This window comes from Aulonocara stuartgranti (assembly GCF_965226115.1).
Source record: "Aulonocara stuartgranti genome assembly, chromosome: 11".
NCBI lineage: Eukaryota > Metazoa > Chordata > Actinopteri > Cichliformes > Cichlidae > Aulonocara > Aulonocara stuartgranti.
Window position 1 is genome coordinate 23522813 of NC_138947.1, and position 26471 is coordinate 23549283.

The following is a 26471-nucleotide window of genomic DNA, read 5'->3' on the forward strand; positions in this document are numbered from 1 at the left end:
ACTGATGGTGTTGTTCTTGGACAAAGACGAATGGAACTTGGACATGCGTGCAACTGTTTCCTCTGTGGTCAAGCTTTCTCTCTCAGCTTGTAGGTTTGGGAATGCGGTCATAAGTGCAGATCTATCTCACTGAGTGTTTTGTTTTACCTTTGTTTGATTTTGTTTTGCATATCAGGACTTTTTAAAATCCTGACATGCTTTTTCACTCCCCTGTCTGTGCTATGCTTTGTCAGGATGAAGTGAATGTTAATAGCGTTTAGGAAAACCCACCCGTGTTTGGAACTGCTCTGACATCAAACTACATCATAAAGTGGTTGGAAAAAGGACTTGGGTCAAATGTTAATGTGTAATGTCAACACACACAGGCCAAAGCACAGTGGAAATGTGTCCCTCCTGACTTTGTTGCATGGGATTCATCTTCCCATATTTAAAAAAAATAAAAATAAAACAATGATAGTACATGATCAATATTCATATTTCTCAATGGTATCAGAGGCCAAAATGTGCTCAGAACAGTATTTCCTAAACCATTCAGCAGTGTACATACTTTCTACTTACCAGAAAGTATTTATTGAAGTAAAACCACTCGCAGCCAGATAATATAATCATGGCAATTAGGCGTACTGTATATAAATTATTTTCAAGTACATTATGAAAAGCAATGGCTAATGTGCTATTAGGTTCACAAATGTCTCCTGACAGACATCGTGACTTTTTTGCACCATCTTGACAGGAGACAATTGTCAGCCCTTTACCACTGTGACCTCTCGTCACTACACGTAAACAAAAGCAGAGGAAGCAGATGTGCAGCTTGTATAAGACCAGATACAGAAGGGCAGGCATTTCCTAATAGCTGCCTCCTCTCTGTATTTGGCCAACAATAACACCGTTGGCACACCTGACACAAAAGAACCGAGAAGCAAGCCAAAAGGGCAAATTACTGGGTAGGTTATTGAGTTGAGCTGGAGATCTGTGCATGGCTGTGGCCTTGAGTAAACATAAGAGACTTTTGCAAAGCATCACCCTGCTCAAAACATAATTAACAGGGGATTCAGAAATATTTCACAGCACACAATATATATGCTTACTATTTGTACAGCATTATTGGACTGGAATCACAAGAATGTTGTTTTGGAAGGAAGCAATTTAGCTCAGAGGTCATTTCAAAGTACGTTTGGCTGTGAATGAGGCCATCATTTGGTCAGTGTCTTTCTGCAACAGTTAAGCTGAAAAGGACAGTGTTATTGTGCTGGTTTTGGTCATTACTGGTATGTAGATGATGCAGTCAAGGTCCTTGACTTGGTAGTGACATTGGTATTACTGAGCCTAAACAAGCTGATTTGAGCTGTCCATGGAATTGCTATCAATGCTTTTCTTTACCTTTAAAAGATGGGAATGTGACAAATTAAATAAATACAGTAAATACTGCAGTAAATAAACACCATTACAAATTAATATTAGAAGATAACACGTCTATATGAGATATGCTCAACCTCTGGGGTGGTTTGAAGATGTCTGGTGGCCAGCAGCAGACGGGAAGGTCTTATGCCTGTGAGGAGACACGTTGCTTAAAAACGTACTTTCTAAGCATAATAAATTGAATGCATTAAATAATGATAGGGAGTTTAATGAACTAGGTTATTATTAAATATTGTCCGAAGGTGAAATATGCATCGGATTAATTGCACACTGAAGCTATCTTGATATATTCTTATACAGTGTGCATGCTGGCCTGATGTGATTTAAGCATGTGTGATTGATGGATGCATTTGATTGCGATTTTAGACGCGGCTGGCGACAGAAATCATTAGTGCTTCTTAATGTCGACGATGAGCTCTGGAAATGCTTTAATTCGACTCCAGACAATTACACCGTCATCATTTTTAATCTATCTGGCCCATGCTCACCTCTATACACACACACACTGTCCAATTAGCCAAACGGTATGACCACATGCATCTTTCTGTCTGTCTCTGCACAGCTAATGATAATGATGGTTGTGTGCATTTGCGTGTGTGTTCCTAATACTTGTCCCCCTGCAAGTGCAAATGTGTTTATGTGTGCCTGTGTGATATAATATGTCTTAACACATAGCTTAAACAGACACTCAGCCATTTCCGGACCTGCAGTCAAATGACACTCATTAAGCTCTAGCGCTGAGCGTTGCTCTAATTTAGCATGAAGCCAGTTGATCACCCCCTCTTGCTGAATTTGACCTTCACATTCCTGCAATCCATGTTTACAACACTGGTATTTTTAATACTTGTCAGTGACTGTCATAAATGGGGTTTCTATCAAAGACCTGGCATATATAAGCAATGACAACAAAAGCTTCAGAGTGGCAGTGAAATAATGATACCTGAGAGAAGGTGAGATAATGACATGGAACCTTTGGAGCTTGAGCTTGGCTGTCATAACTATTTACATTAGTATTTCTAATAACAGATGAAGAAGGAAGTAAAACAGAGTAAAAACCAACTTTTACGTTTATTCTGACAGTTGCTTAAAGAAGAAGAAAATAATGTGATGTGAGGAGACTCCCGCAGAGAATTATAGCTACGAGAGCAGGAGAGAGTTTTACGAAGGGCATTTTAAAGCTTTTTCAGGTGTTACTCATTAGTCAGGAGCACAGACGGTAATTGTTAATTGGACTTATTTTAAGCAGACAGCCATAACGGGCTGTATGGATGTCAAAAATAGGACCGTGAAGCAGTTTGCAGAATGCTATCAGCAAACTTCTGACCTCAAATTAGCCAAAGTTTTGAAAGTTTCAAATATGTAGCGCTAAAATCAACTTTGGATAATACGTGGTGGAGGAGAGCGAAATCCTCCTAGCACAAGCAGCATGGATAATTTAAACTAAGTCGTTAAACAGGAAAAAGATATTTTAACACACGCACACACAAGCTAAACATTAACTCTAAAGTGGAATGCTTGATTCATTTAATTTAACAGTCAAATATCTCCCTCAGGTTTCAGCCTACATGTTTTTCATTCATTACCTTCAGTAGGTAAGGTTATTTTTAATCAAATTAGTGAAATGTTAACATGAGATTCCCTTAAGTACAACAGTACCCACAGTCACTGTAAACTGTTCCCACTTGGGAACTAATACGCAGCCTGCTTTGATTATTGATGGTGGTTATTGGTGGCTGTTACTTCATATGAATTAATGAATTTACTATGGTTAATGAGCATGTTTATATGTGCGTGCCTTTGTAGAGGGAGTGTGCGAGATCTGGTTGACCAGTGAGGACACCGGTGCTTACGGTAGAGACATAGGGACAGACCTGCCCACGCTGCTGTGGAGACTGGTGGAGGAGATTCCCGAAGGTGCCATGCTAAGGCTGGGGATGACGAATCCACCATATATCCTGGAACACCTAGAGGTATGCGCAGTACACACAAGCACCTCCCCAATTTCACCCACGAGTCCTATCAAATATAATAATGCATCGGTATTAATAAAAGTAAAACACCGAGACACTCCACACACTTCCTTTTTACCTGCTTTGTTTTTCTCCTGACGGGCTCTTTCTGTGAACAAACAATATTGCTTTGCCTAGATTTAATAAAGTAAAAGCCTTTCTGTTTTGCTTACCAAGCAGTTTAGCTGCAGCACTCATTCTCTGCTGATTAGTTCATTCTCTTCTTTCCCTAATGAGTCAATTAAGGACCATTGTGTCCTCTTTAGTAACCTCATTTTATCAATCATTATTGTCTTTTCTAATGGAACAATGGGCATTGTTACCCCTCTCTATTTTCTCTCTCGATCTCTAGCCCTGACTTCTTTGTGTGTTTGCATGTCTGTGAGACATGAATTTTCTGCCATTTAAATCTTTTTCTGCCTTACCCCCTTTTTTAAAAAAATTAACTTGTGTTGGAGACACAACACATTATTTTATTCTATCGGTTTTCATGAACTGACAGTCGTGCCTCTTTTTAAATAACATATTCATGTATTGAGTGCAAAGGATTGCAATGTGTGTTTTTAAAAAAAAAAGTCCTTCCATTGTTCAGATTATCTGGATAGATGACACATGCCAACATGTTGTTTCCTGGTCCATTGTTTGTTGCAACCAGTTCATTTTCTTTTCAATTATTTCATTATTATTCACTCTCTAGCAAACTTCAGGAGTCTGTGAAATAGTTAATTAGATTATTAATTGGTTAATTAAAGTTAGACTTGTAAATTTACATCAGGGTTTTGCCATCAATTAAGACTTTCTCTACTTCATTTGGTATTCCTGTAAAATTTGCTGCTGTGGGGATTTGTAGTCTGCTCTTTTTTATGTCATTGCCAGAGAAATGTGAAAAAGAGCAAGTTGCCTTTTGACATTGACAGATCACCATTGACAGATCATCACTGTGCCATCACTCTGAAAATAAACCAATAATGGAAAAGGGTTGAAGTTATAATTTGCCAGATGAGTGCGTTTAACAACCGTTATCAGCTCCCTGTTTCAATTTTGTGAGAGAAGGTAAAGCGTGTTGCATTTTTACCCCGAGGTCCTGCAGTCAGGTCATTAAGAAAGTCTCAGCTAGGGGAGCGAGCTGTTATTCAGTCGGACTTTTTCACTGCTATATGGCAGCTGGTGGTGTCAAGATTTTCTGGGAAATAGAATATTTTGTTAAACCTAAATCTTGCATTGTTGGTAATGAGAAGAATATAAAAACTGGATACATTTGGACTGAGTATGTGATGAAACACCAAGAAAACTGATGGTCTGTGCAAACCTGCTATAAAGTAGTGCAAGAAAGGGTGTGACATCGTTTGCTTTTAGTCATATGATCTAAACATGCATGGATGCTTCATTCTTTTGAAACATCTAAACCTACCTTACAGCCATCAAAATATCGATATAATAAACAGATAGCATAATGGTGAGCATCGTGTTGCGACGATGAGTGTCATGCTTGTGCTGTGCTAGTTCACTTCATCGCCTACCATGGTGTTGATCCAGCATAGTAGGTGTGACTTGAGACATCATTGTCAGTATGTGTTTGATAAATTGATATTTTGCATCTTCCTTCCTGTTCATCTGCTCCTCTACTGTACGTTGCAGGTCTATCTTAACCCACCGTAAGTGTTTGCCCGTGTTAAGGCTCCTGAGAAGTGCTATAGATACACCGCTCATCCTCTGTGGCCTGCTTTTGACAGCTCTTTTGCGACTTGAGTCTTTTAATCTTTATTTATTGATTACTTTATCTCAAAGGAAGTTACTTTTCAGCCACTTAGATTGAAAAGCAACTTCCTTGTTTTTCTTGGTTTGTTCTGTTTTGGTCACATTGTGATTTTTGTACAAATTATCTGCAAAACATGATAGAAGGTAATGTACTGCACTCTTAAAATCCTTTACTGGGACAATGAGTTAATGATCGGAAAACCTCTCTTTCCTTAAAACTGAGGTGTTTGAACACTTCCTACACAATGTCACAATTCTTATTAAGCAATGTTCTGCTGGGAATAAAATCACACGTGAACTTTTTAATGTTATATTAAACGTGATTGCTGACCTTGATAGATTTAATTTCTGGCTTATTTTTCAGTCCTATTATTCTTGCTCTGGTTGCCTGTTTGCATTCATAATTTCAGCCCTGATTAAAAACAGTTGGTTTGAAAAAGGAGAGGAGAAACATGTCAGTGGATGAAATAGAGGATGAACTGGGTAATGGTAACCTTGAAAAAGCAAATGACAGAACTTTTTTTTTTCTTCCTTTTTTCTTTAAAAAATAAATTCATAACAGATACTTTGAATCAAACAATCAAAGATGATTGGGATCACTGATTAATGAAATGAGGGCAGAAATGTAAAAAAGTAAGGGGATGAAGGCCTGGGGATAGAGACGAGGGGTAAAAAGCAGTGGGAAAAGTGCTGTGGGAAGCAGCTATAGAGGTTGTAATTAACCAGGGGTTAATGGAGGTGGCTAATTGTCCCCCACATGTATAGGTAGGCTTTCTGCTTGGCTACATTACAATTAAAAACCCACCCTCCTAATGATAGGGAATAACAATTAACTGATAATTAGAAACACACTTGGAAGACACAGTCACTTGGTGTGTGTGTGTGTGTATTAAGAATAATTTCATATGCTAGCAGCCCTTTTTATTGTTAATGTCCATGTGTTGGATTGAATTATATATTTTTTGCTTTAATTCCTCACCCAATTAACCTACATAAGGAAAGATGGTCTTCTTTAACTTATCATTGTCTTGTGTTGCTCTTGTTCCCTATGTACCCTTTCGTATCCATCCTTTTCCCCCCTCTTGTCTGCTACCCTTTCCACACTGTCCTTTTTTCCCCTTTTTTGCAGTCCTACTCATAAATAAGGGCGTACTGACAGTCATTAAGAAAAAAGTCTTTTGAAAGTCTTTGCGAGCTTCCTTCCTCAGTTTTTCCTTCTTTCTTTGCTTCCTCTTGCAGCTCCTTCTTTTTCAGTATAGCTCTTCATTTTCTCCTTTTGACGCTTTTAATCTTTTTCCCTTCACCTTTTGCTTTTAGTTTTTTCTTCTCCTAATTACTCGTCCATAACCTCTTTTGTCTATTTTCTCCAATTGAAGTCATGATGATGGTAATCACGTCAGTGGCATGGCGATGAAGAAGGCCGAGTCTCCAGAGTATTTTTATCGTTCATCTTAAAGGCTGAATGATGTCCTGCTGTCTCTTCTTTTGAAGAACGCTAGTACTTATATAATGGCATCATACCGAATGGCTGTGATTGAAGCTGAAAAGGCCAAGTAACTTCTCCACTACCCCTTTAAAGATCACCCTCTCTCACAAATACTCACAGATCAACGCGTCTGCACTGTCTCCTTTTGTCACACAAGAGCACACAATTTCTTCCTATGTGCAGCCTGTTTTTCTTGACAGATGTAGACAGGCCAGTAGAACCATTTGCTGATTGGAGCAGTTAAAGGCCCAATCTGCTCTCACGGGCCACTTCTCCCTGACATTTTAGTTGATTGCATTGTGCTATCAGTGCTTCGTTTTTGAGTAGCTTCACGTAAAAATATCTCTACAGTGCCACTTTTTGTTTTTCTCTCTCCTCATTTCCCCCCCCTCTTCAGTTTTTATATTTTGGAGTGTAGCATCTTTTTCCCCATCTACCCATCTCTGAATCTGTCCGTCTGTCCACAGTACAGCCACATCTGACCACTCTGTGTGTGTGTGTGTGTGTGTGTGCAGATAAGTGTGGATGTGTTTCTGTGAGCCTTTATGTGTGGGCGATTTATAATAATCTATACTAGAAATGGCAAATGAGGTGTGAAAATAGTCTCCGTGTAGGTAGTCAACCAGTGAAATCTGCTCCCTTAGTGATGCCAGTGAATTTTCCAACTTTGGCCTTTGGTGATAATGCCGTGTGGATTGTGATCGATCAACAGTTTCTTGATAACCCAGTGGAGTTTTTTCACATGAGATGTTATTCACGAACATGCTACAAGTCTCTGTTTATCTATATACATTGTTACTAACAACAGTAATTCAAAGAGAGGACACAGTCTGACATCAAGTTGAAAAAAAAACCCCAATCAAACTACAGATTGATTGCACGTGTGTTTATATGTTCATCTCGAAATTTTGGACTTTTGTGTGGTTTTCTTATGCTGTGTCACATTGCACTTACCGTGTCTGTGAAGGTTCTCAGTCATCCAGGTCATCGTAGTCTAAGGAGCTTCAAGGAGTTGGTTGAAGACGTTTCACCTCTCATCCGAGAAGCTTCTTCAGTTCTAAAGGGGTCAACTGGTGGGGAGTCCCAGATTTAAACACAGTGGGAGTTTCCCCCCCAAAGATGGACAAAGGACCCCCTGATGATCCTCTATCTAATCACATGAGCCGAGGTGTGAAAATGGGTGTGGGTCACAATCAGCCAGGGTTTTGGGTGAGCTCATTATGAAACCTGGCCCCACCCTATCATGTGATTTCCTGAGGTCAGATGGCCCAGGATGTGAGTGGGCATTAAGACGTCTGGGAAGGGAACTCAAAACTGGATTATAGATGGCAGACAGTTGGTGTCGTAAACCACCGCCTCTGTTCAAAGATGGTCGCTCACAGTGGACGTAAATGGCTTCTTTCACTCCTCATTGCACTTACCGTGTTGTCCGTACTATAAGGTGCACTTAAAATCCTTTAATTTTCTCCAAAATCGACAGTGCGCCTTATGTATTAATTCTGGTTGTGCTTACTGACCTCAAACTGATTTTATGTGGAACACGGCGCTAAAAAATCGGTCAAAAAAAATGTTTTAGTGCGACTTCGGCAAGCTACGAAGCCGCACCGCTTGATGGATTGTCGGAGCATTACGGCTACCGTAATGATGTGTTATGTGATCGCTAGCGACACAGCTATGTTAGCATAACAAAAACACAGTAAAGCTGGAGGATGAATGCTAAGTTTTTTCCGATAGAAGTTAACGTGACAGGCTGCTGTAAACAGACCAAACTTCAGTCAGGAGAACAACTGAGATAATCCATCCACAATCAGAGGTTAGTCAATAATATACTGCAACAACATGTGAACAGAGCAGCTGCGAGAGAATTCAACATTAATGGATCGATGGTACGAAAGTGGAGGAAGCAAGAAGAATGAGTTGAGTAAAGTTTGACTTATCTGGCTGTTTTGTTTCGCTTAAATAATAATAATGGATTGCATTTGTATAGCACTTTTCGAGCCCCTCAAAGCGCTTTACAATTCCACTATTCATTCACTCTCACATTCACACACTGGTGGAGGCAGCTACAGTTGTAGCCACAGCTGCCCTGGGGTAGACTGACAGAAGCGAGGCTGCCATATCGCGCCATCGGCCCCTCTGGCCATCACCAGTAGGGGGTAGGTGAAGTGTCTTGCCCAAGGACACAACGACCGAGACTGTCCGAGCCGGGGCTCGAACCGGCAACCTTCCGATTACAAGACGAACTCCCAAACCGTGAGCCACGATCGCCCCTTATAATCCGGGTGCGCCTTATGGTCCGAAAAATATGGTAATTTTAGTTCATATTTCATTTTATTTGGTTGCTTTTTATTTTTATTTTTTTCCCTCCCACTTTTATCACTTATCAGAAGCATTCCCCTGTGTGCCCTGATAAACTACCAAATAGCTGTAGCACAGCAAAAGGTCTGTCCCATACATACACTAATGATTATACACTAGACACCCGTTCACAGAAACACAGCCACAACCGTCTCTTGCCCGGGCTCAAGGGCAGCTGTATAGAAACACCCTCTCAATCCATTTTCATTTTAATGAAGCCTTTGGGAGCCTCTTCACATTAGAGGCCTAATGTAGCATTTTGTGTGAGGAACTAAACCAAATGAAAGCTCACAGCAAAGCTATTCGGATGTGCCTCTGTTGCGCCTTTAGACTGTAGTTTAGTTGTATTTTTGAGTGACTTGTTGTGCATGTCCCCTTAAAAACAAAGTTTGTCACAGTCACAGAAAACACTTGCACATGACAAATTCTACACATACACCCAATTCACCTTTAACCGTGCAATGCATTTCATTCTAAGAGGTGTGCAGCAAGCTTGGTATAGATGCCAAGGAAAATCAAGCACAGCTTGAAGTGTTTAAAATGTCTATTTCACTTTCTGAAGTGTGGTTGTGCTTGGTCATGTACACACAAATACTGACTTGTCCTGGGAAAAGATTTCTCTACAGACTTCACTGGGTGACACATGATATTAAAAGATATGTGTTTTTAGAGGTCCAGGTAATCTGAATGTATGAATTGATTTCATCTTTCAAAGCTTTGAGTTTTAAAGGATTCTGTCCAATTTCAAATGATAAGACGGCACAAATAACAAGTAAAGCATGTATTTTTTCACATTTATTACTTGAACCTTTTTGCTGCAAAGATAACTGTAGAAGATTTTGTCTCTTCATTGGCCATTTTTCATTTTTCTTCTGGCTTTATGCTTGTGAGTCGGTGCTTCTTTATTTCTGAACAACAACATTGAGAATTTTTTGTGTAGTTTGAACTGTGTTTGAGTGAGTCTTAAAGTGTTACTGTTATTTTCCGAAGTGTCAAACATAATGTTGCTATTAGTGAATAAGTAAGCTCTCATTTTTGAATATGTGTAGGACGCGTTCAGTTAGTGCTCCCTAAAAAACACTCACGGTTAAACACATCTGACTCTTTGTGTCTCCTCTAAGCTGTGCAGTGAATAACACATACAACATCCCGCTGCCCCGAGGAGACCAAATTACATTGAACTGATCCCCTTTGGCCCGTTTGACCATGTATGTTTTTCTCAAATGTTTAAATTCAACCGAATTTCACTTGGAAAGTTAAGGTCGATTTCTTTTGGGTTGCAGAGTTTAGAATTGATTTCATTTTTGTGCGATGTGCTTGATTAATAACATATTTGCAGTCACAAGCTATACAGAGATGACTTGATTCAAAGTTGACCCTGACTTTCAGCAGCCTGCTTAGAGAGAAAGTAAGAAACATTCATTTTTGAAACCCGCAGTATTCAAAACATGACTATCACGTGTTTTAAGCGCCAAACACAAAAAAGAAGGGAGAGTGAATGATGAAAAGGATGAGGAAAAAGATACACAAACAAAAGAAACGGAAAAGCACAAAGTTTAGAGTAAGCATATTTTCTGGGAAATTGTTGTGAAACGTCTGTAGTCACGTGCTGAGGCTGCTTGGAGCTAAATCGACTTTCATCACCTCTCCCCCCACATATGTTTTCTTTTCTTTTAAGTGAGATCTGATTTGAGGGGGGGCGATATCAGATCCTTTGAGCTAATTCGCTTAACTCGATATTTTCTGTGTTCGTGTGTCTATTTGCGCTGATCAACCAGAGATGAAAAGACTGTTTTTTTGCAGATGAAGACCTGTTGGGTTAAAGAACAAAAACGGTATTGGTCAAGGCTGATTTATAAATATATAAATACACAAAAAAGCTTACAGTTGACTGATCATAAAACCTTGCTTGGGCACATTTGAAGGATCCCAGATTGTAACTTGAGCATATGTGATTGATAAATCTCAAACTAAAGTTAATGGCACATCCTTTTTACCCTCACATGACACCAGGATAAATGAGGGTGTAGTCGGGAATATTAAGAGAAAAGCAAACCTTTTGGAAGACAACATCATCGCCATGGTAGAAGCAATTAAAGCCACGTTGAAATGGTGTGTCAACAAATGAAGCCAACATGCAAATTAGGAGTGTGTCACTTCTACAGGGAGTGAGGTATAAAAACTTCAGTACAGACTTGAACTGCAATATTCCTGCATAAAGAAAACAAAGCTTTGCTTTGATCTGAAAACTATCACAACTCTAAAGATGATCAATATCAAGGCAGCACGTAGTTATTGAATATCATATTGTTTTTTAAAAACCATTTTTTACACAGCATCATTTACACTTTGACATTTAGTATTGGTAGCTGTGAAATATTAAAGATCCTCAAGTCTTCTGGGATTTGCAACATCATTTGCAGATCTCTATTATACAGTCAAGTGCATGACAAATGATCCATGTGAGGGAAGTCTCCTGAAACTGTGTTGACACCCAGCTACATACATATACGCATACTCTTAACAAACGTACTTAACTAACTGCCATAAAAACACGAGCCAAATTCACATTTTCATACCCGCATTTCAGCCAACATCCTAGATTCCTCTGAAAAGTCAGAAATTAATCAAGCATAACGCTCAGCCATTAAAACAACTGTTTTCCTGTTCAGGAATGCAATTAAATAAGAATAATTTGGCATCTTAATCCAAAAATAATAATGTTCTTAACATTTTTTTCCAACTACTTTTTGTAGAACAGCAAATTTGAAAATTCGTGCATAGAAACAATAATTATATTTCAACATTAAAACATATAATTTTGATTAAAGTGTTTTACATACTGGTGAACTAATCATTACAGAGACATAAAGAGTGATTTTGGTAATTGGCAATACTGTTAATTTAGGGGAAGCTCCGGGATAGATAGTAGGCATGAAGACTGAATGTAGTGCGACTTTTCATCTCATCATCTCCCTTTACAGCTCCTCCATCTAATGCACAGTACACACTGCAGTAGCTACACCCTTTTACACATGCTCTACAGTAAAATAACAAATGACAAGGTTTTACAGGTTAGAGTTATTTGTATATATTTTGCAAACTTTGTAATATATTGTATTATTTAATTAGTTCAGTCTGTTACCGTTATTGTCTTGGAGCAGCTATAACCCTTTAATAATTGCTAATTTCCTTAGTGGTTATTAAAGTTTTTTTTTATTCTGATTCAAAAGAAACTCATTACTACACATATATTTCTTCAAAGCACACAAGTGTGCATTAATAAATACCCTCTCCCTGCTAGCCATCATTAGATCTTATAGGTCACTTCTACTTGCCAGGAAAACCACATTAGAGGATTGTAACTTAATAATATAAGATGGCGCCGGTGAGGTCGGCTGCCGTCACGACTGCTCCGACCACTTTTTCTTTGTCTTTGCTTTTTAAGTTAGTTTTCAGCGTTTCTAAATCGGCAAAATCATCACCATTGGGTACATTAGGTATGACAGTGACACTCTTGTTTCTATTGGTATACAATGTACTCACAATTCGAAGTTTTTAACTCCGGATCCGAGCTGGCCGAGTGAGATCTCGAGGGAGAACAAAGGGAAGCGGCGACGTCCTAGAGGGAAGCGAGCCGGCGTCAGGAACAGGCTGAGAGCTCGTGCACACCGCACACCTCTGCCTAGCATCCTGCTCGCCAACGTCCAGTCACTGGAGAACAAGCTTGACGACCTCAGGGCCAGGATAAAGTTCCAGAGAGACATTCGGGACTGCAATCTCCTCTGCTTCACCGAGACATGGCTGAACCCAGCGGTGCCGGACCACGCCATCCAGCCGGCCGAGTTCCTCTCGGTTCACCGCATGGACAGGACACGGGACTCGGGGAAGTCAAGGGGAGGCGGCGTGTGTTTAATGGTGAACAACAACTGGTGCAACAGTGCGAACGTTGTTCCTCTCACACGCTCCTGCACACCAAATCTGGAACTACTGTCCATCATGTGTCGTCCTTTTTATCTACCTCGGGAATTTACATCGGTCATTGTAAGTGCCGTTTATATTCCACCACAAGCGGACACGGTCACCGCCTTATGCGAGCTGCATGAGGCACTCACACAGCACCAGACACAACACCGGGACGCTGCGCTTATTGTGACGGGGGACTTTAATAGCGCCAACCTCAAACGCGCAGCGCCGAACTTTTATCAACACATCACCTGCCCCACCAGGGGTGAAAGGACACTGGACCACTGCTACACTACGGTCAAGGACGGCTACAAGGCACAATCCCGCCCCCCGTTTGGCAAATCTGATCACGCCGCCATCTTCCTCATGCCAAAATACAAACAAAGGCTGAAACAGGAAGTTCCGGTTCAGAGGAAGGTCGCGCGCTGGACGGATCAATCGGTGGCCGCGTTACAGGACGCACTCGATGACGCAGACTGGGGCATGTTCAGAAACAGCTCCGACGATGACGTCAACGTGTTTACGGAAGCGGTTGTGGGATTCATCGGGAAACTAGCGGATGATACCGTGGAGACAAAGACTATCACAACGTTTCCCAACCAGAAGCCGTGGGTGGATAAAACCATCCGCGACGCTCTGAGATCCCGCACCGCTGCCTACAACACGGGACTTATGACGGGGGACATGGACCCGTACAAAGCCGCGTCATATAACGTGCGGAGGGCGGTGAAAGAGGCGAAGCAGCGCTACGGGAGGAAACTAGAGTCACAACTCCAACAGAGTGACTCTAGGAGCCTGTGGCGGGGACTAAGGACAATAACGGACTATAAAGCACCAACAACCGGTATGACGAACGCGGCCGTGACTCTGGCAGACGAGCTGAACACTTTCTATGCTCGCTTCGAGGCTGTAGCTAAGGTCTCCAACAATGCTAGTGTTAGCGGCGCTAACGGCTGCAGACAGGAAGATACTGCCAGCACCGGAAACGTGCTCGTCATCTCCGAGCATGAAGTAAGGAGAGCCTTCAAGAGAGTGAACACCAGGAAAGCAGCAGGACCAGACGGCATCCCAGGTCGTATCCTAAGAGACTGCGCATACCAGCTAGCTCCTGTGTTCACTGAGATATTCAACATCTCTTTATCTCAGTCGGTGATCCCCACATGCTTCAAAGAGTCCATCATTGTTCCTGTCCCGAAGAAACCCCACCCTGCTTCTCTCAATGACTATCGCCCTGTAGCCCTCACCTCAGTAGTGATGAAGTGCTTTGAACGCCTGGTCAGAGACTTCATCATTTCTTCACTACCAGACACACTGGACCCACTACAGTTCGCTTACCGTCCAAATCGTTCCACAGACGATGCCATCTCTCATCTCCTCCACACATCACTCACTCACTTGGACACTAGAAGGGGGAATTATGTTAAAATGCTCTTCATAGACTACAGCTCTGCATTTAATACCATAATTCCCTCCACACTCACCACCAAGCTGGAGCATCTGGGACTCAGCTCATCTATGTGTCAGTGGATCTCCAACTTCCTAACTGGCAGACCACAGGCAGTAAGGATGGGCGGACATGTCTCAGCCTCCACCACTCTCAGCACTGGAGCCCCCCAGGGGTGTGTTCTGAGCCCCCTGCTGTACTCTTTGTACACATATGACTGTGTGGCCACTACCAGCTCCACCACCATCATCAAGTTTGCTGACGACACCGTCGTGGTGGGCCTGATCTCTGATAACAACGAGACGGCCTACCTGAAGGAGATTAGGAATCTGGAGAACTGGTGCCAGAGGAACAACCTCCTTCTAAACGTCAGTAAGACAAAGGAGCTGATAGTGGACTTCAGCACTAAGCAGGAGAGGAACTACCAGACCCCCGTCATCAACGAGTGCCCAGTGGAGAGAGTGGACAGCTTCAAATACCTCGGAGTTCACATCACGCAGGACCTGTCATGGTCCTGTCACATCAACACTGTGGTGAAAAAGGCCCGACAGCGTCTCTACCACCTCAGACGCTTGAGAGACTTCCAACTGCCCTCCAAGGTGCTCAGGAACTTTTACTCGTGCACCATAGAGAGCATCCTGGCGGGAAACATCTTAACCTGGTTCGGGAACAGCACCATGCAGGACAGACGAGCTCTAGAGAGGGTTGTGCGGTCAGCTGAGCGCACCATCCGCTCCGAGCTCCCTGACCTGCACTCAATCTACAGCAGGCGGTGCTGGACCAAGGCCAGGAAGATCGTGAAGGACCTCAGCCATCCCAACAACAGACTGTTCTCTCTGCTGAGGTCAGGAAAGCGATTCCGCTCCCTGAAGACCAACACAGAGAGACTGAGGAGGAGCTTCTTCCCGCAGGCGATACGGTCTCTCAATCACACCACCACACAGTACTGACCCACACATACAGTTCTTACACACACACTGGACTTTCTGGACTTTGGTTTTGCACAACACTGGTCACTATATTCTTCATTTCCGGTTAATACTTGTACAGCTGCTGTTATTGTGTATATATTTATTTATATTTAGATTTCTTCATACATTCTTATATAGTTCTATATTGTGTATTTTGTTGTACAGTTATTTTATTTTCAACTTTAATTTATATATTTTATCTTATTCTTCCCAGTTAAATTTACCCTTCATTCTAATTTGTGTTGTACAGTTATTTCATTTTTAACCTTAATTTATATTTTATTCCTTCCTAGTTAAATTTACCCTTTTTAATTTTTCATATTTATTTCCTTTCTTATTCATAGCCTTTTCCTTTTTTGTTTTCTTTAGGTCACGAGCAGTTGTCCAAGCATTTCACTACATATCGTACTGTGTATGACTGTGTACGTGACAAATAAAAATTTGAATTTGAATTTGAATTTGAATTAATAGAAGAGACAGTCAGAGGTAAAAGGTTACACTTTAGAAAGGCCCACGTTTTCCATGTAGATACATTGTTGCAATAGTAGTACGTCTACATTAGTATTTAAAATCTATTACAACAACAGAACTTTACCATTTGAAGTATATTTTATTATTGTAGTACAAAATTAATTCATCACATTTTATGTGGAATATCCCTTTTTTTAGGCTTTGCATGTAGTTTTTGCTTCTTTCTTCTGGTGCCATTGATGGTTGTGGACTCTAAAATAGCTTCACAGCAGAAATTTGAAGTATACACAATAAAGCATCTACACTTAGAAATAGAGGCACTATGAATCCATCACTCTGCTATTTACTCTGGTTCATAATACATTTAAAAACACATAAATGCATGTTCTTTTTCATGGTTTTTCTTTTACACACTAACTCACCCACTTACAGATACATGCAGTAGCCTGATTTCTGTCACCAATCAAGCTCCATTTTCCAACCAAATTAATTCTTTCTAATTTGGAGCTTGCAGCGGTCAACCCCCCGTGGCGCTGATACTGAGCTGTGCCCGTGTGTGTTCATGCACACATATGCTTTAATGTCTGCGTAAGAAGGCGAGCACATTCTACAATAGATCTTAATTGAGAAGACGGACTGCAATCAGTACGTTCTTGTAGGAAATCATTAAATCATTTCTTCCTCCCCTCTCCTTTTCTTTTTCGCCTTCTTATGGTGATTAGCATGGTGATGATAGCATCCTGATTATGTCCATCAGAAAAATCTGACATCTGTGTTCTCTCCAGTTCTATTACTGAGGAAATTAAAAGTGAGAAGAAAAGAAGAAAAAAAACCTTGCAAAGTCCCCTAATTACTGTAGTGCATTTAACTGCAGTGTTCTTAAAAGTATTAGAGTTGGGGTGCATGTTATACTTGAGTGTTGCTCCTGGTGAATTCAGTTTTTCAAATTCATGTAAATACATGTTTGTGCACAGAAACAATGGTTTTAATTTAGCTTAGCAAAATTATTTGACACCCAAAGTACTCTTTTGGGTGTTTTCCCCCCAATTAAATTTTTTCCCCCACCATTTCTCATATAAGATTGTGGACTTAGCCTTGTGTATTGGCTGAAATATTCTTTTGATTTGTCGGATAGAGGGTTTTTATTGAAATAAAATCAAATGAAGAATCTTCTGAATCTGCTTTGATCTGAAAATAGGACCTGCATTCTTCAGTAAAAGCTCTTGACTTTCCAGACATAAAGAAGCCCTACTGGAGCAACCTTGACTCTTAGGACTTTAAATTTCCGATATGAAAAGGAAAAATACAAAAAAAATAAATAAATATAGGATGTAAGCTGTGTATTGTAGAAGCTCTGAAAGGAGTGCAGGAGTGAAAAGAGTGCAGGAAGAGACAGGAATGTTAATGGCACTTTTATTTTATTCAAAGCCAGCGGCTATCATTCACCAGAAGCTTCAGTGAGCCTTCACATTTCCTGTTTTTCTCCTTTTGCACGTTTTAGTTTTTAAGGTGTTGATCTGTGTCATGAAATCAATAATTAATGGACATTATGTTCTGTGAAGTTTGTATGTTCGTGTAGCTGCATGATGGGTTAATTGGCGATGCGGAGGTGTGGACGTGAGCTCGCTTTCTTTGTTAGCGCTGTGAGAGAATGGTGACCTGTTCTGTGTGTATCCCAACTTGTTAGAAATCCACTGCTGTGTTATAGCATATCCACAATCACTAATAGAGTCACACTTACAAATGAAACATTCAAAAATCAGCATGTTATAATAATGTTACCTCCTTAATGTTTTCCCATTTGTGTCATTAGGAGATGGCCAAGATTTTGAATCATCCACGCGTCTATGCCTTCCTCCACGTTCCCGTGCAGTCAGCCTCTGATAGCGTACTGATGGATATGAAGAGAGAATATTGCATTGACGACTTCAAACGAGTGGTAGACTTCCTTAAAGAAAGGTAAGGCAGTATATGGACTCCCAGTTGACTGATTATGTCTATGAGTGCAAATGCATATATAAGCATGTGACTACAACTACAAACTCGGGACATATTAAAACTTTCACCTTCATAGGGATACACACACTCTCCTCCTCACTTGTTACTCATTATATACTTGAACAGGAACAGTGTGTCGTAAGTCAGCGGTCCCTGGGCCATGGACCGGTACCGGGGTGGGAGACTTGAGGCTCGGGTGTGAAATTCATGGTTTTCAGGAGTTTTAGCGTTATTTTTTCATCCTTTTTATCATTGACTCTGTTTCCCTGGGTCTTTTTCTGTGTGTTATGAATAAATCTCCATTTTGTTTTGGGTACCGGTACTGGTTTTATTAAGTTGTATTCATCCGTGTCACTGTAAAGGCTGGTCCGTGAAAGTATTGTTGGACATAAACCGATCTGTGGCGCAAAAAAGGTTGGGGACCGCTGTCGTAAGTTATCAGAACAGCTCATAGGTGTTGGGAGAACATCTTTCTTTTTGGCTAGCAATGCTGCTCTCTTTCTACACTTCCTTCCTTATACTTCCTTTAAGGTATAGATACAATTTAAAATGGATCATTGCTTTTTAGCTGAGAGTTGATGAACTGTTTTTGGTTATGCAAACTGTTGTCTGCCCATCTTTGTGCTCAGATTCCTTATATTGCCTTAATTATCCTACTGAAATATTTAAGGCACATTTTCCAAGCAGTACCGCATCACTTTAGTGTCTCTTAGGTTTGGATGATTTGCTTCATAGGCCTAGATGTGCTATTGTCTCTCTTTGACATCACCACTGGCCAATGACATCTCTGCCAGGCAACAGAGAATGTTATCCTTCCTCTATAATTCAGTAGTATTGTGGAGGATGGAGAACAACAACCAGTATAAAGTAACATGCACACGTTGACTTACACTACAAATTTATTGATCAGGCCCTAGGTGTTTAACACAAGTGGATGGATATCTGCTGAACAGCTAAAACACCATTAACACTTGGATCTTTACTCATTTACCTTAGACCTGGTTTTCCACTATATGGTCCATTTATGTATGTTTTTAATGTATTGTTCTAATATGTAAAATATCTCTCCCGTCTGTTTGGCACTCTTCACTTGCTGTTCACACACAGCAGTTTAGCACAGCAGTGGGGTTTTTAAAAAAAGAGAGAAAACGTAGTATAAAGCGTTTCTGAAAATGCGGGCAGAAATCCAGGCGTGAACCTGTATACACGGACACACCCCAGTGTGCATGTCAGCCTCCAACAGTGTACTGATGCCATTAATAGATGTGATTATTGTTGCTATGGCTCATAAATGTGAGGCTTTTACAAACCATACTTTTCTTTTAGCTGAAAAATGTACATATTTGAATAGCAGCACTGATCTGTTCTTTTCTTCATGTCCTTTTTCTTTACTGTACGACTCTCTTTCTGTAAGCTCTCATTTGAAACGACATCGCTTTACAAGGTTAAGCATTTCCAACTCAGAATTTACTGGCTGCAGCACCATTTGAATGGTTGAGACCAGATTCCTGGCATACTTTGCACTAAAGCAAATGTTCCTTTAGCAAATACACAGTGTGACCTCCTCACACAGATTTCAAGAGAAATGTGTACATCTCTGACATGGATTAAATATAACCACATAATGCACAGATGTGACCTCTGACATTGCCAGAAAGATGCAAAATTAATCTTTCAATATATGGAAGATAATCTGTCATAGAGTTTGAGCATGAGCACTGATGGCAGCGCATGTCAGAGGGGTGAATAAACATAAAACTGGCGCTATGATAATATATAATGAAGAGATTCATGGGAAAATCAGTATGTATTCTAGATATGCCCTAGAATGCTTGCTATTAGAACATATTTTTAATACGCTGGCATGTTATTGCTCTTACCACATCATAACCTACATTTTCTTTAGCCTGAGTTGTTTGGCATGTAGGAAATATGTAAACACATGAATATACAACACATGATTCCAGTTTGTTATTGTGAGAGTTTCAAAGATGAGAAGGGAGGAAAAAGCAAGCACAAGTAAGGCCTAATCTCAGGATCGACATGTGTTCACTCCAATAATATTCAGATATATATAGATATATCTATATATTTCTTTACTTGTATTCTTTTTTTGTAAAGTTGAAGACCTTGTTTCATTATAATTTGATATAATTTGATCATTTTCATTTACTGCTTCAAGATGGCGCCGAGTATGGCAGCCTCGTCGCGAGCTCCCCCAAGCAACGGCTTTCTTCTGTGTTTAATTTTACTTTTCCTTTATTTTTTCACGAGCAGCACTTGTCTCCTTGTGTACGACCGACAAACCTTACTGGACATAAAAGACGGTCTTTCTTATAACTTTCCGGAGTTCAAGTTTTGCAACACGGACGCTCCGTTTGCAGACCCCCCATTCATCTCACCTGAGACGCCTTTGTTCTCTGGCCCTGGAGGCCGCAAACGTCGACGCAGAGGGAGAAGATCTGGCGTTCTGGTTCGACTGAGACGGCGCACTTACAGACCACCGTTACCCAGTTTATTACTGGCTAATATGCAGTCTCTGGAGAACAAGCTGTGCGAGCTTCGGGCACGGATCTCATTCCAGCGAGAGATGCGGGACTGCTGCGTGATCTGCCTCACAGAAACCTGGCTATCGGACAAAGTACCGGACTCCGCAATACAACTGCCGGGGTTCTCTGTGCATCGCGCGGACAGGTCACAGGATCTTACTGGGAAAAGCAGAGGCGGTGGTGTGTGTTTCATGATCAACAACAGCTGGTGTGATTATGCGAACGTGCACCCGGTCAAATCCTTCTGCTCACCGGACCTGGAGTACCTGATGATTAAGTGCCGGCCATTCTGGCTACCGAGGGAATTTACAGCAGTGATTATTACGGCTGTTTACATTCCCCCACAAGCCGACACTGACCGTGCACTCAGGGAACTGTACAGCGCGATCAGCAGCGAGGAAACCGCACACCCAGAGGCAGCGTTTATCACAGCCGGAGACTTTAATAAGGGAAACCTGAAGAAAGTCTCACCAAAACTCCATCAACACATCCTTTTCAACACACGTGGAAACCGGCAACTCGACCACTGTTACACCTCTTTCCGGGATGCGTACAAAGCCCTCCCCCGCGCCCCATTCGGCCAATCAGATCACCGCTCCATCCTGCTCCTGCCCGCCTACAGGCAGAAGCTGAAACAGGAAGCTCCAACCCGGAGGGCGGTGCACTCTTAGATGGACCAATCGGAGTCTGCGCTGCGGGACTGTTTTGATCACGCGGACTGGGAAATGTTTCACGTGGCCGCCAGAGACATTGATGAATACACAGACTCAGTCTGTGGATTTATCAGGAAATGCGTGGAAGATGTCGTCCCATCCAGAACAGTCAAATCCTTCCCAAATCAAAAACCCTGGATTAACGGAGATGTTCGCGCGGCACGGAACACCGCCTTTGCCTCCGCGAACACATCGGACTACAAACACGCACATTACCAACTCCGGAAGACGATCAAAGCAGCCAAACGTGAGTACAGGGACAGGGTGGAACAACAGTTTGACAACCCTCGGAGTATGTGGCAGGGACTAAACACGATCACAGACTTTAGAGGGAAAACCAGCACACCGCAGACCACGGCCTCTCTGTGTGAGGATCTAAACGTATTCTACGCTAGATTCGACACAGCGAACACCATGAGACCGGACAGTGTGCGCACCGCGGATGACGTCAGTGCGCACACTGTGTCTGAGGAGGATGTGCGGAGGTGCTTCAGGAAGGTGAACGCACGCAAAGCTACTGGTCCGGACGGGATTCCCGGCCGCGTCCTCAGGGCATGCGCGGCTCAGCTGGCTGGAGTGTTCACGCACATCTTCAACCTTTCCCTCTCTCTGTCTGTAGTCCCAGCCTGCTTCAAAATGGCCACCATCGTCCCTGTACCCAAATCCTCCACCATCTCCTCATTGAACGACTGGCGACCTGTAGCCCTGACCCCCATCGTAAGCAAATGCTTCGAGAAGCTGGTCAGGGACTTCATCTGCTCTGCACTACCCGACTCACTGGACCCTCTACAGTTTGCATACTGCCACAACAGGTCCACTGATGATGCCATAGCCCTGACACTACACACTGCCCTGTCACACCTGGAGAAGAGAGACACGTATGTGAGGATGCTGTTTGTAGATTACAGCTCAGCATTCAATACCATCGTTCCCTCGAAGCTGGACAGGAAACTGCAGGATCTAGGACTGAGCAGCTCCCTCTGCAGCTGGATCCTTAGCTTCCTGTCTGACAGACGCCAGGTGGTCAGACTGGGCAGCATCACCTCATCCCCCATCACACTGAACACTGGTGCTCCACAGGGGTGTGTACTGAGCCCTCTCCTGTACTCACTCTACACCTACGACTGCACAGCCACTAACAGCTCCAACATCATTGTGAAGTTTGCGGACGACACTACAGTGGTGGGTCTTATCACCAACGGTGATGAGACGGCTTACAGGCAGGAGGTCAGCGCCCTGACCCACTGGTGTCAAGACAACCATCTCACCCTCAACGTCGCAAAGACAAAGGAGTTGATAGTGGACTTCTGGAGGTGCAGAGAAGTACACACCCCCATCACCATCAACGGCGCTGCTGTGGAGAGAGTGAGCAGCTTCCGGTTCCTTGGCGTACACCTGGCTGAGGATCTTACGTGGTCAGTACACACAAACAAAACAGTGAAGAAGGCGCAGCAGCGCCTCTTCTTTCTCAGGAGACTGAAAAGATTCGGCATGAGCCCCCGCATCCTCAGGACCTTCTATCACTGTGCCATTGAGAGCATCCTCACTGGATGCATCACCACCTGGTATGGCAACAGCACCGCCTACAACTGCAAAGCTCTCCAGCGAGTAGTGCGGTGCTCTGAACGGATAATTGGAGGTGAGCTTCCCTCCCTCCAAGACATCTACAGGAAGCGCTGCCTGAGGAAAGCGGGGAGGATCATCAAGGACTCCAGTCACCCCAGCCATAAACTGTTCAGACTGCTTCCATCAGGAAGGAGGTTCTGCAGCATCCGGTCCCGTACCAGCAGACTGAGAGACAGCTTTTTCCATCAGGCCATCAGACTGCTGAACACGTCATAGACACCTCAGCTTCACTACTGGAACTTCAACATTATGCACTCCACACTGTATATAAATGCCACTTGTTTTGCACATATTCAACTCTGTATATTTTATATATTTTATTATTATTATTATTATTATTTTATTTTATTTTTTTACTATTTAATTTGTAAAAATGTGTACACACACACACACACACACACACACACACGTAGGAAAATATTTAGTATACACATCCAGAAATGCATACACTATTATATATTGTACATATTAGTTTCAGGTTGGCCATTCTTGTATTTTGCTCGTTTGTGTTGTTGTGTTTGCACATCTCTGTTGCTTGTGGGGCTCGCACACAAGAATTTCACTCGCATGTGCTGTGCCAGTGTGCCTGCACATGTGATGTGACAATAAAAAGTGATTTGATTTGATTTGATTTGATAACTGCGTCATGTATAAGCCAAAGTCAGCTGAGAAAATAAATCTGGATGATTCATTTTACGCATTCACTCACACACAACCATCTACAGTTAGGCCTGTAGATATTTGTACAATGCTGCATTACATAAAGACTCGCATAATAACCGCGTAAATAAGTAGAAGTAGACTTTCAGTTTTAATTCAAGAGGTTCAAAGAAAGGTATTGCTTGAAGTCTTTCTGCATATTCATGTGATACAAAGTCACCTGTTTCCAGAGGCTTAAATGTGGACAGTGTACTGACAAGCAGTTACATGCCTGAGTAAAACCTGTTCCTTCATTGTCCTATGACAATGGCAGATAAAAGATCTGAAGCTGATTCCAAGTATTGAACTAGTTCACTGGTTCTCTGAATTACCAAGATGTGGTGATGAAGAAGGCGGAAAGACTGGAGATTGTTTGACTGGATAACCTCAAAAAATGAGAAACTTTAGTAGTTGCAAAATCAGTAATCTGGACCAATTTTTAAAATAATGAATGGATTGACCAGCTTAGTAACACTGAAAGACCTGAGAAACCACAGAAGATGACCAACGTCAACTACAGTATAATTATGTCCTTGGTTCAGAAAAGTCCTTCACAACAACTAAACAAGTCAAAAACAGTACCGAGGAGGTATTCATCAAAGTCTTCAATCAAGAGACGCCTTCTTAAATATAAACACAGAATCAGCTTCTAATCTGTGATCACACTGAAAACCAGGAAGGCCAGAGTAGACTTTGCCAGAAAACGTCTAAAAGAGCCGGCACCGTTCTGAAAACCGCACAAGGTTCACTTTTACCAGAATGATGGGAGGAGAAGAATGTGGAGAAGCAAAGAAGACACTTGATCATCTGAAGCATAGCACGTTATCTGTCATGGTGGAGGCGATGTTGTGGCATGGTCACATATGGCTGCAAGGGGAACCGGGTCACTAGTGTTTATATGATGATGTGACTGCTGATGGAAGTAGCAGGATGAACTCCTGCTCAGATTCAGCCAAATGCTGCAAAAGACAACGTCACAGTGGGTTCTAGACTTTAAAGGTCACTGATTGCATATTTATTGCTAAACAGTGCCAGAACTGGAAATGTCTCTCATATCTTGATGGTTTGATTTAAAATCCACTGTCCTGGTGTAAAGAAGTCAAATTCCCCAAAAATGTGACTTTTCAAGAACAAATCTTGTGAAATTAAACTGTACCTTTAAACACTGTGTGCATTTACGGGCTTCACAGAACCACTCCCATGTTTTTTTCCCTTCCTCACATGTCCATATGTTATTGTGTCTTTGTGTACATGTGATACTTTCTGAGTCACTGTATCTCTTTGGATACAGTGACTCACAACGCACTTGCAGGTCTTGTTTTTATCTCTGACCACATCTCCCATTTACACTCTTTTCTCATCCAGTCTTTCCCACAGTCCCGTTGTTTTCCCTCTGGCCCTCTGTGGATACCCTGCTGACATAAAACACGAGCCCCATTAGTCTGAAATTCACCTTTTCTCTGTTCTTTTAGATACTTTATTTATATCCAATATGTGACCCCATTTCCAAAAAATAGTTGATATGCTGTGTAAAATGTAAATGTAAACAGAATGCAGTGATCGCCAAATGTCATAAACCTACCCGTTCATAGAACATGCAAAACATGTCATCAAAAGTTTAAACTGAGACATTTTTAAACTTCTCCTTTTTTACTGAAAATGTTAGCTTATTGTATTTTATGGAGGCAAAAGATTTCAAAGATTGGGACTGGGACATTAAAAGACTGGGACAAGTAAGTGGTACTAAAAATGTTTTACAACTAATCAGATTTGTTGGCAGCAGGTCAGCAACATGATTGGGTATAAAAAGAGCGCCTTAGAGAGGCAGAGGTTCACTAATCTGGAAAACAAAATACTTCTCCAAGCAATTTCAGAATAATGTTACTCCATTTAAAACTGTTAATACTTTGAATATGTCTTCAGCTACAGTCAATAATATCATCAAACATTTTGAGAATCAGGAGAAATCTCTCTGTGCGAGGTACAGTACGAGGATGCTTTTGATCTTCAAACACTCAGCCAGCAATGAATTAAAAACAGGCATGATCCCATCATGGAAATCACTGCAAGGGTTCACAAACACAAATCACTGTCTGTGAACCCAGTTCACTGTACCAGCCAAAAGAAGCGAGACCAGCCAGCTTGTTATCAGCCTTAGAGGTTGCATTAATGCCTGTGGATCTGCAGCTTGCACATCAGGAATGGCACCGTCAATGCTGAAGAGTCACAGGTTATACAGGCTTTAGAGCAAGATATACTCCCATCCAAATGGTGTCTTTTTAAGGGAAGGTCTTGCATATTTAATCAAAACAATGCAAAACTGCTTGCGGCACCTATTATAACAGAATGGCTTCATGGTAGGAGAGTCCAGGTGCTGAACTTACCTGCCTGCATTTAAGAGCTTTCATCAGCTGAAAACATTCGGCACACCATGAGACAAAAAATACGACAAAGACCCAGAACTGTTGAGCAGCTTTAATTGCATTTCAGACAAGAATGGGACAAGAGAACTCTTACAAAAGTCCAGCAACTGGTCTCCACAGCACCCATTTGCAGATGGTTTTAAAAGAGGAGGGGGTCCTGCACCGTGGTAATCATGGTCCTGTCCCAATGTCTTTGGGGGACATTGTTGCCATCAGTTTTAACACTTTGCAAAAAACTTTTTTGTAAATTTAACCTCGCATAAAATTTGGGTTTGAGATTTAGAAGTCACATTTACAAGTTGTATTCTGTTTCTTTTTAGGAATTGGTTGTGTATTGATCATTTATCTTTCTTTCAGGTCATTAAAAAAAAAAATAGATACAGTAAATGTTTTGCATTTTCTAATTTAAGGCATAAATATCTTTTGCGTCAAGGTTTTTGCTTTCTCCTTGGCTCGTTTTGTGGATATACCACAGTTTTTGCCTTGTCTCTGGCTTTTTCTTCTTTTTTTCTCTTTTCTGTTGTTGTTTTGTGTCATTTAGTAGAAATCCTAATACAGTGCCACTAATCTGTCCCCCCTAC

At 41.7% G+C, this 26471-nt stretch overlaps 1 protein-coding gene across 6 annotated transcripts in view; it reads left to right on the top strand.

The window, feature by feature from the left end:
• cdkal1 (CDK5 regulatory subunit associated protein 1-like 1) overlaps nt 1-26471 on the top strand; it is a 273992-nt gene that overhangs the window by 144871 nt on the left and 102650 nt on the right. For all 6 annotated transcript variants that reach the window (XM_082550969.1, XM_082550971.1, XM_082550966.1 and 3 more), the window contains 2 exons: nt 3223-3389; nt 17696-17841. In XM_082550969.1, the coding sequence (XP_082407095.1) occupies nt 3223-3389; nt 17696-17841 (313 nt within the window). The remainder of the gene's footprint in view (nt 1-3222; nt 3390-17695; nt 17842-26471) is intronic.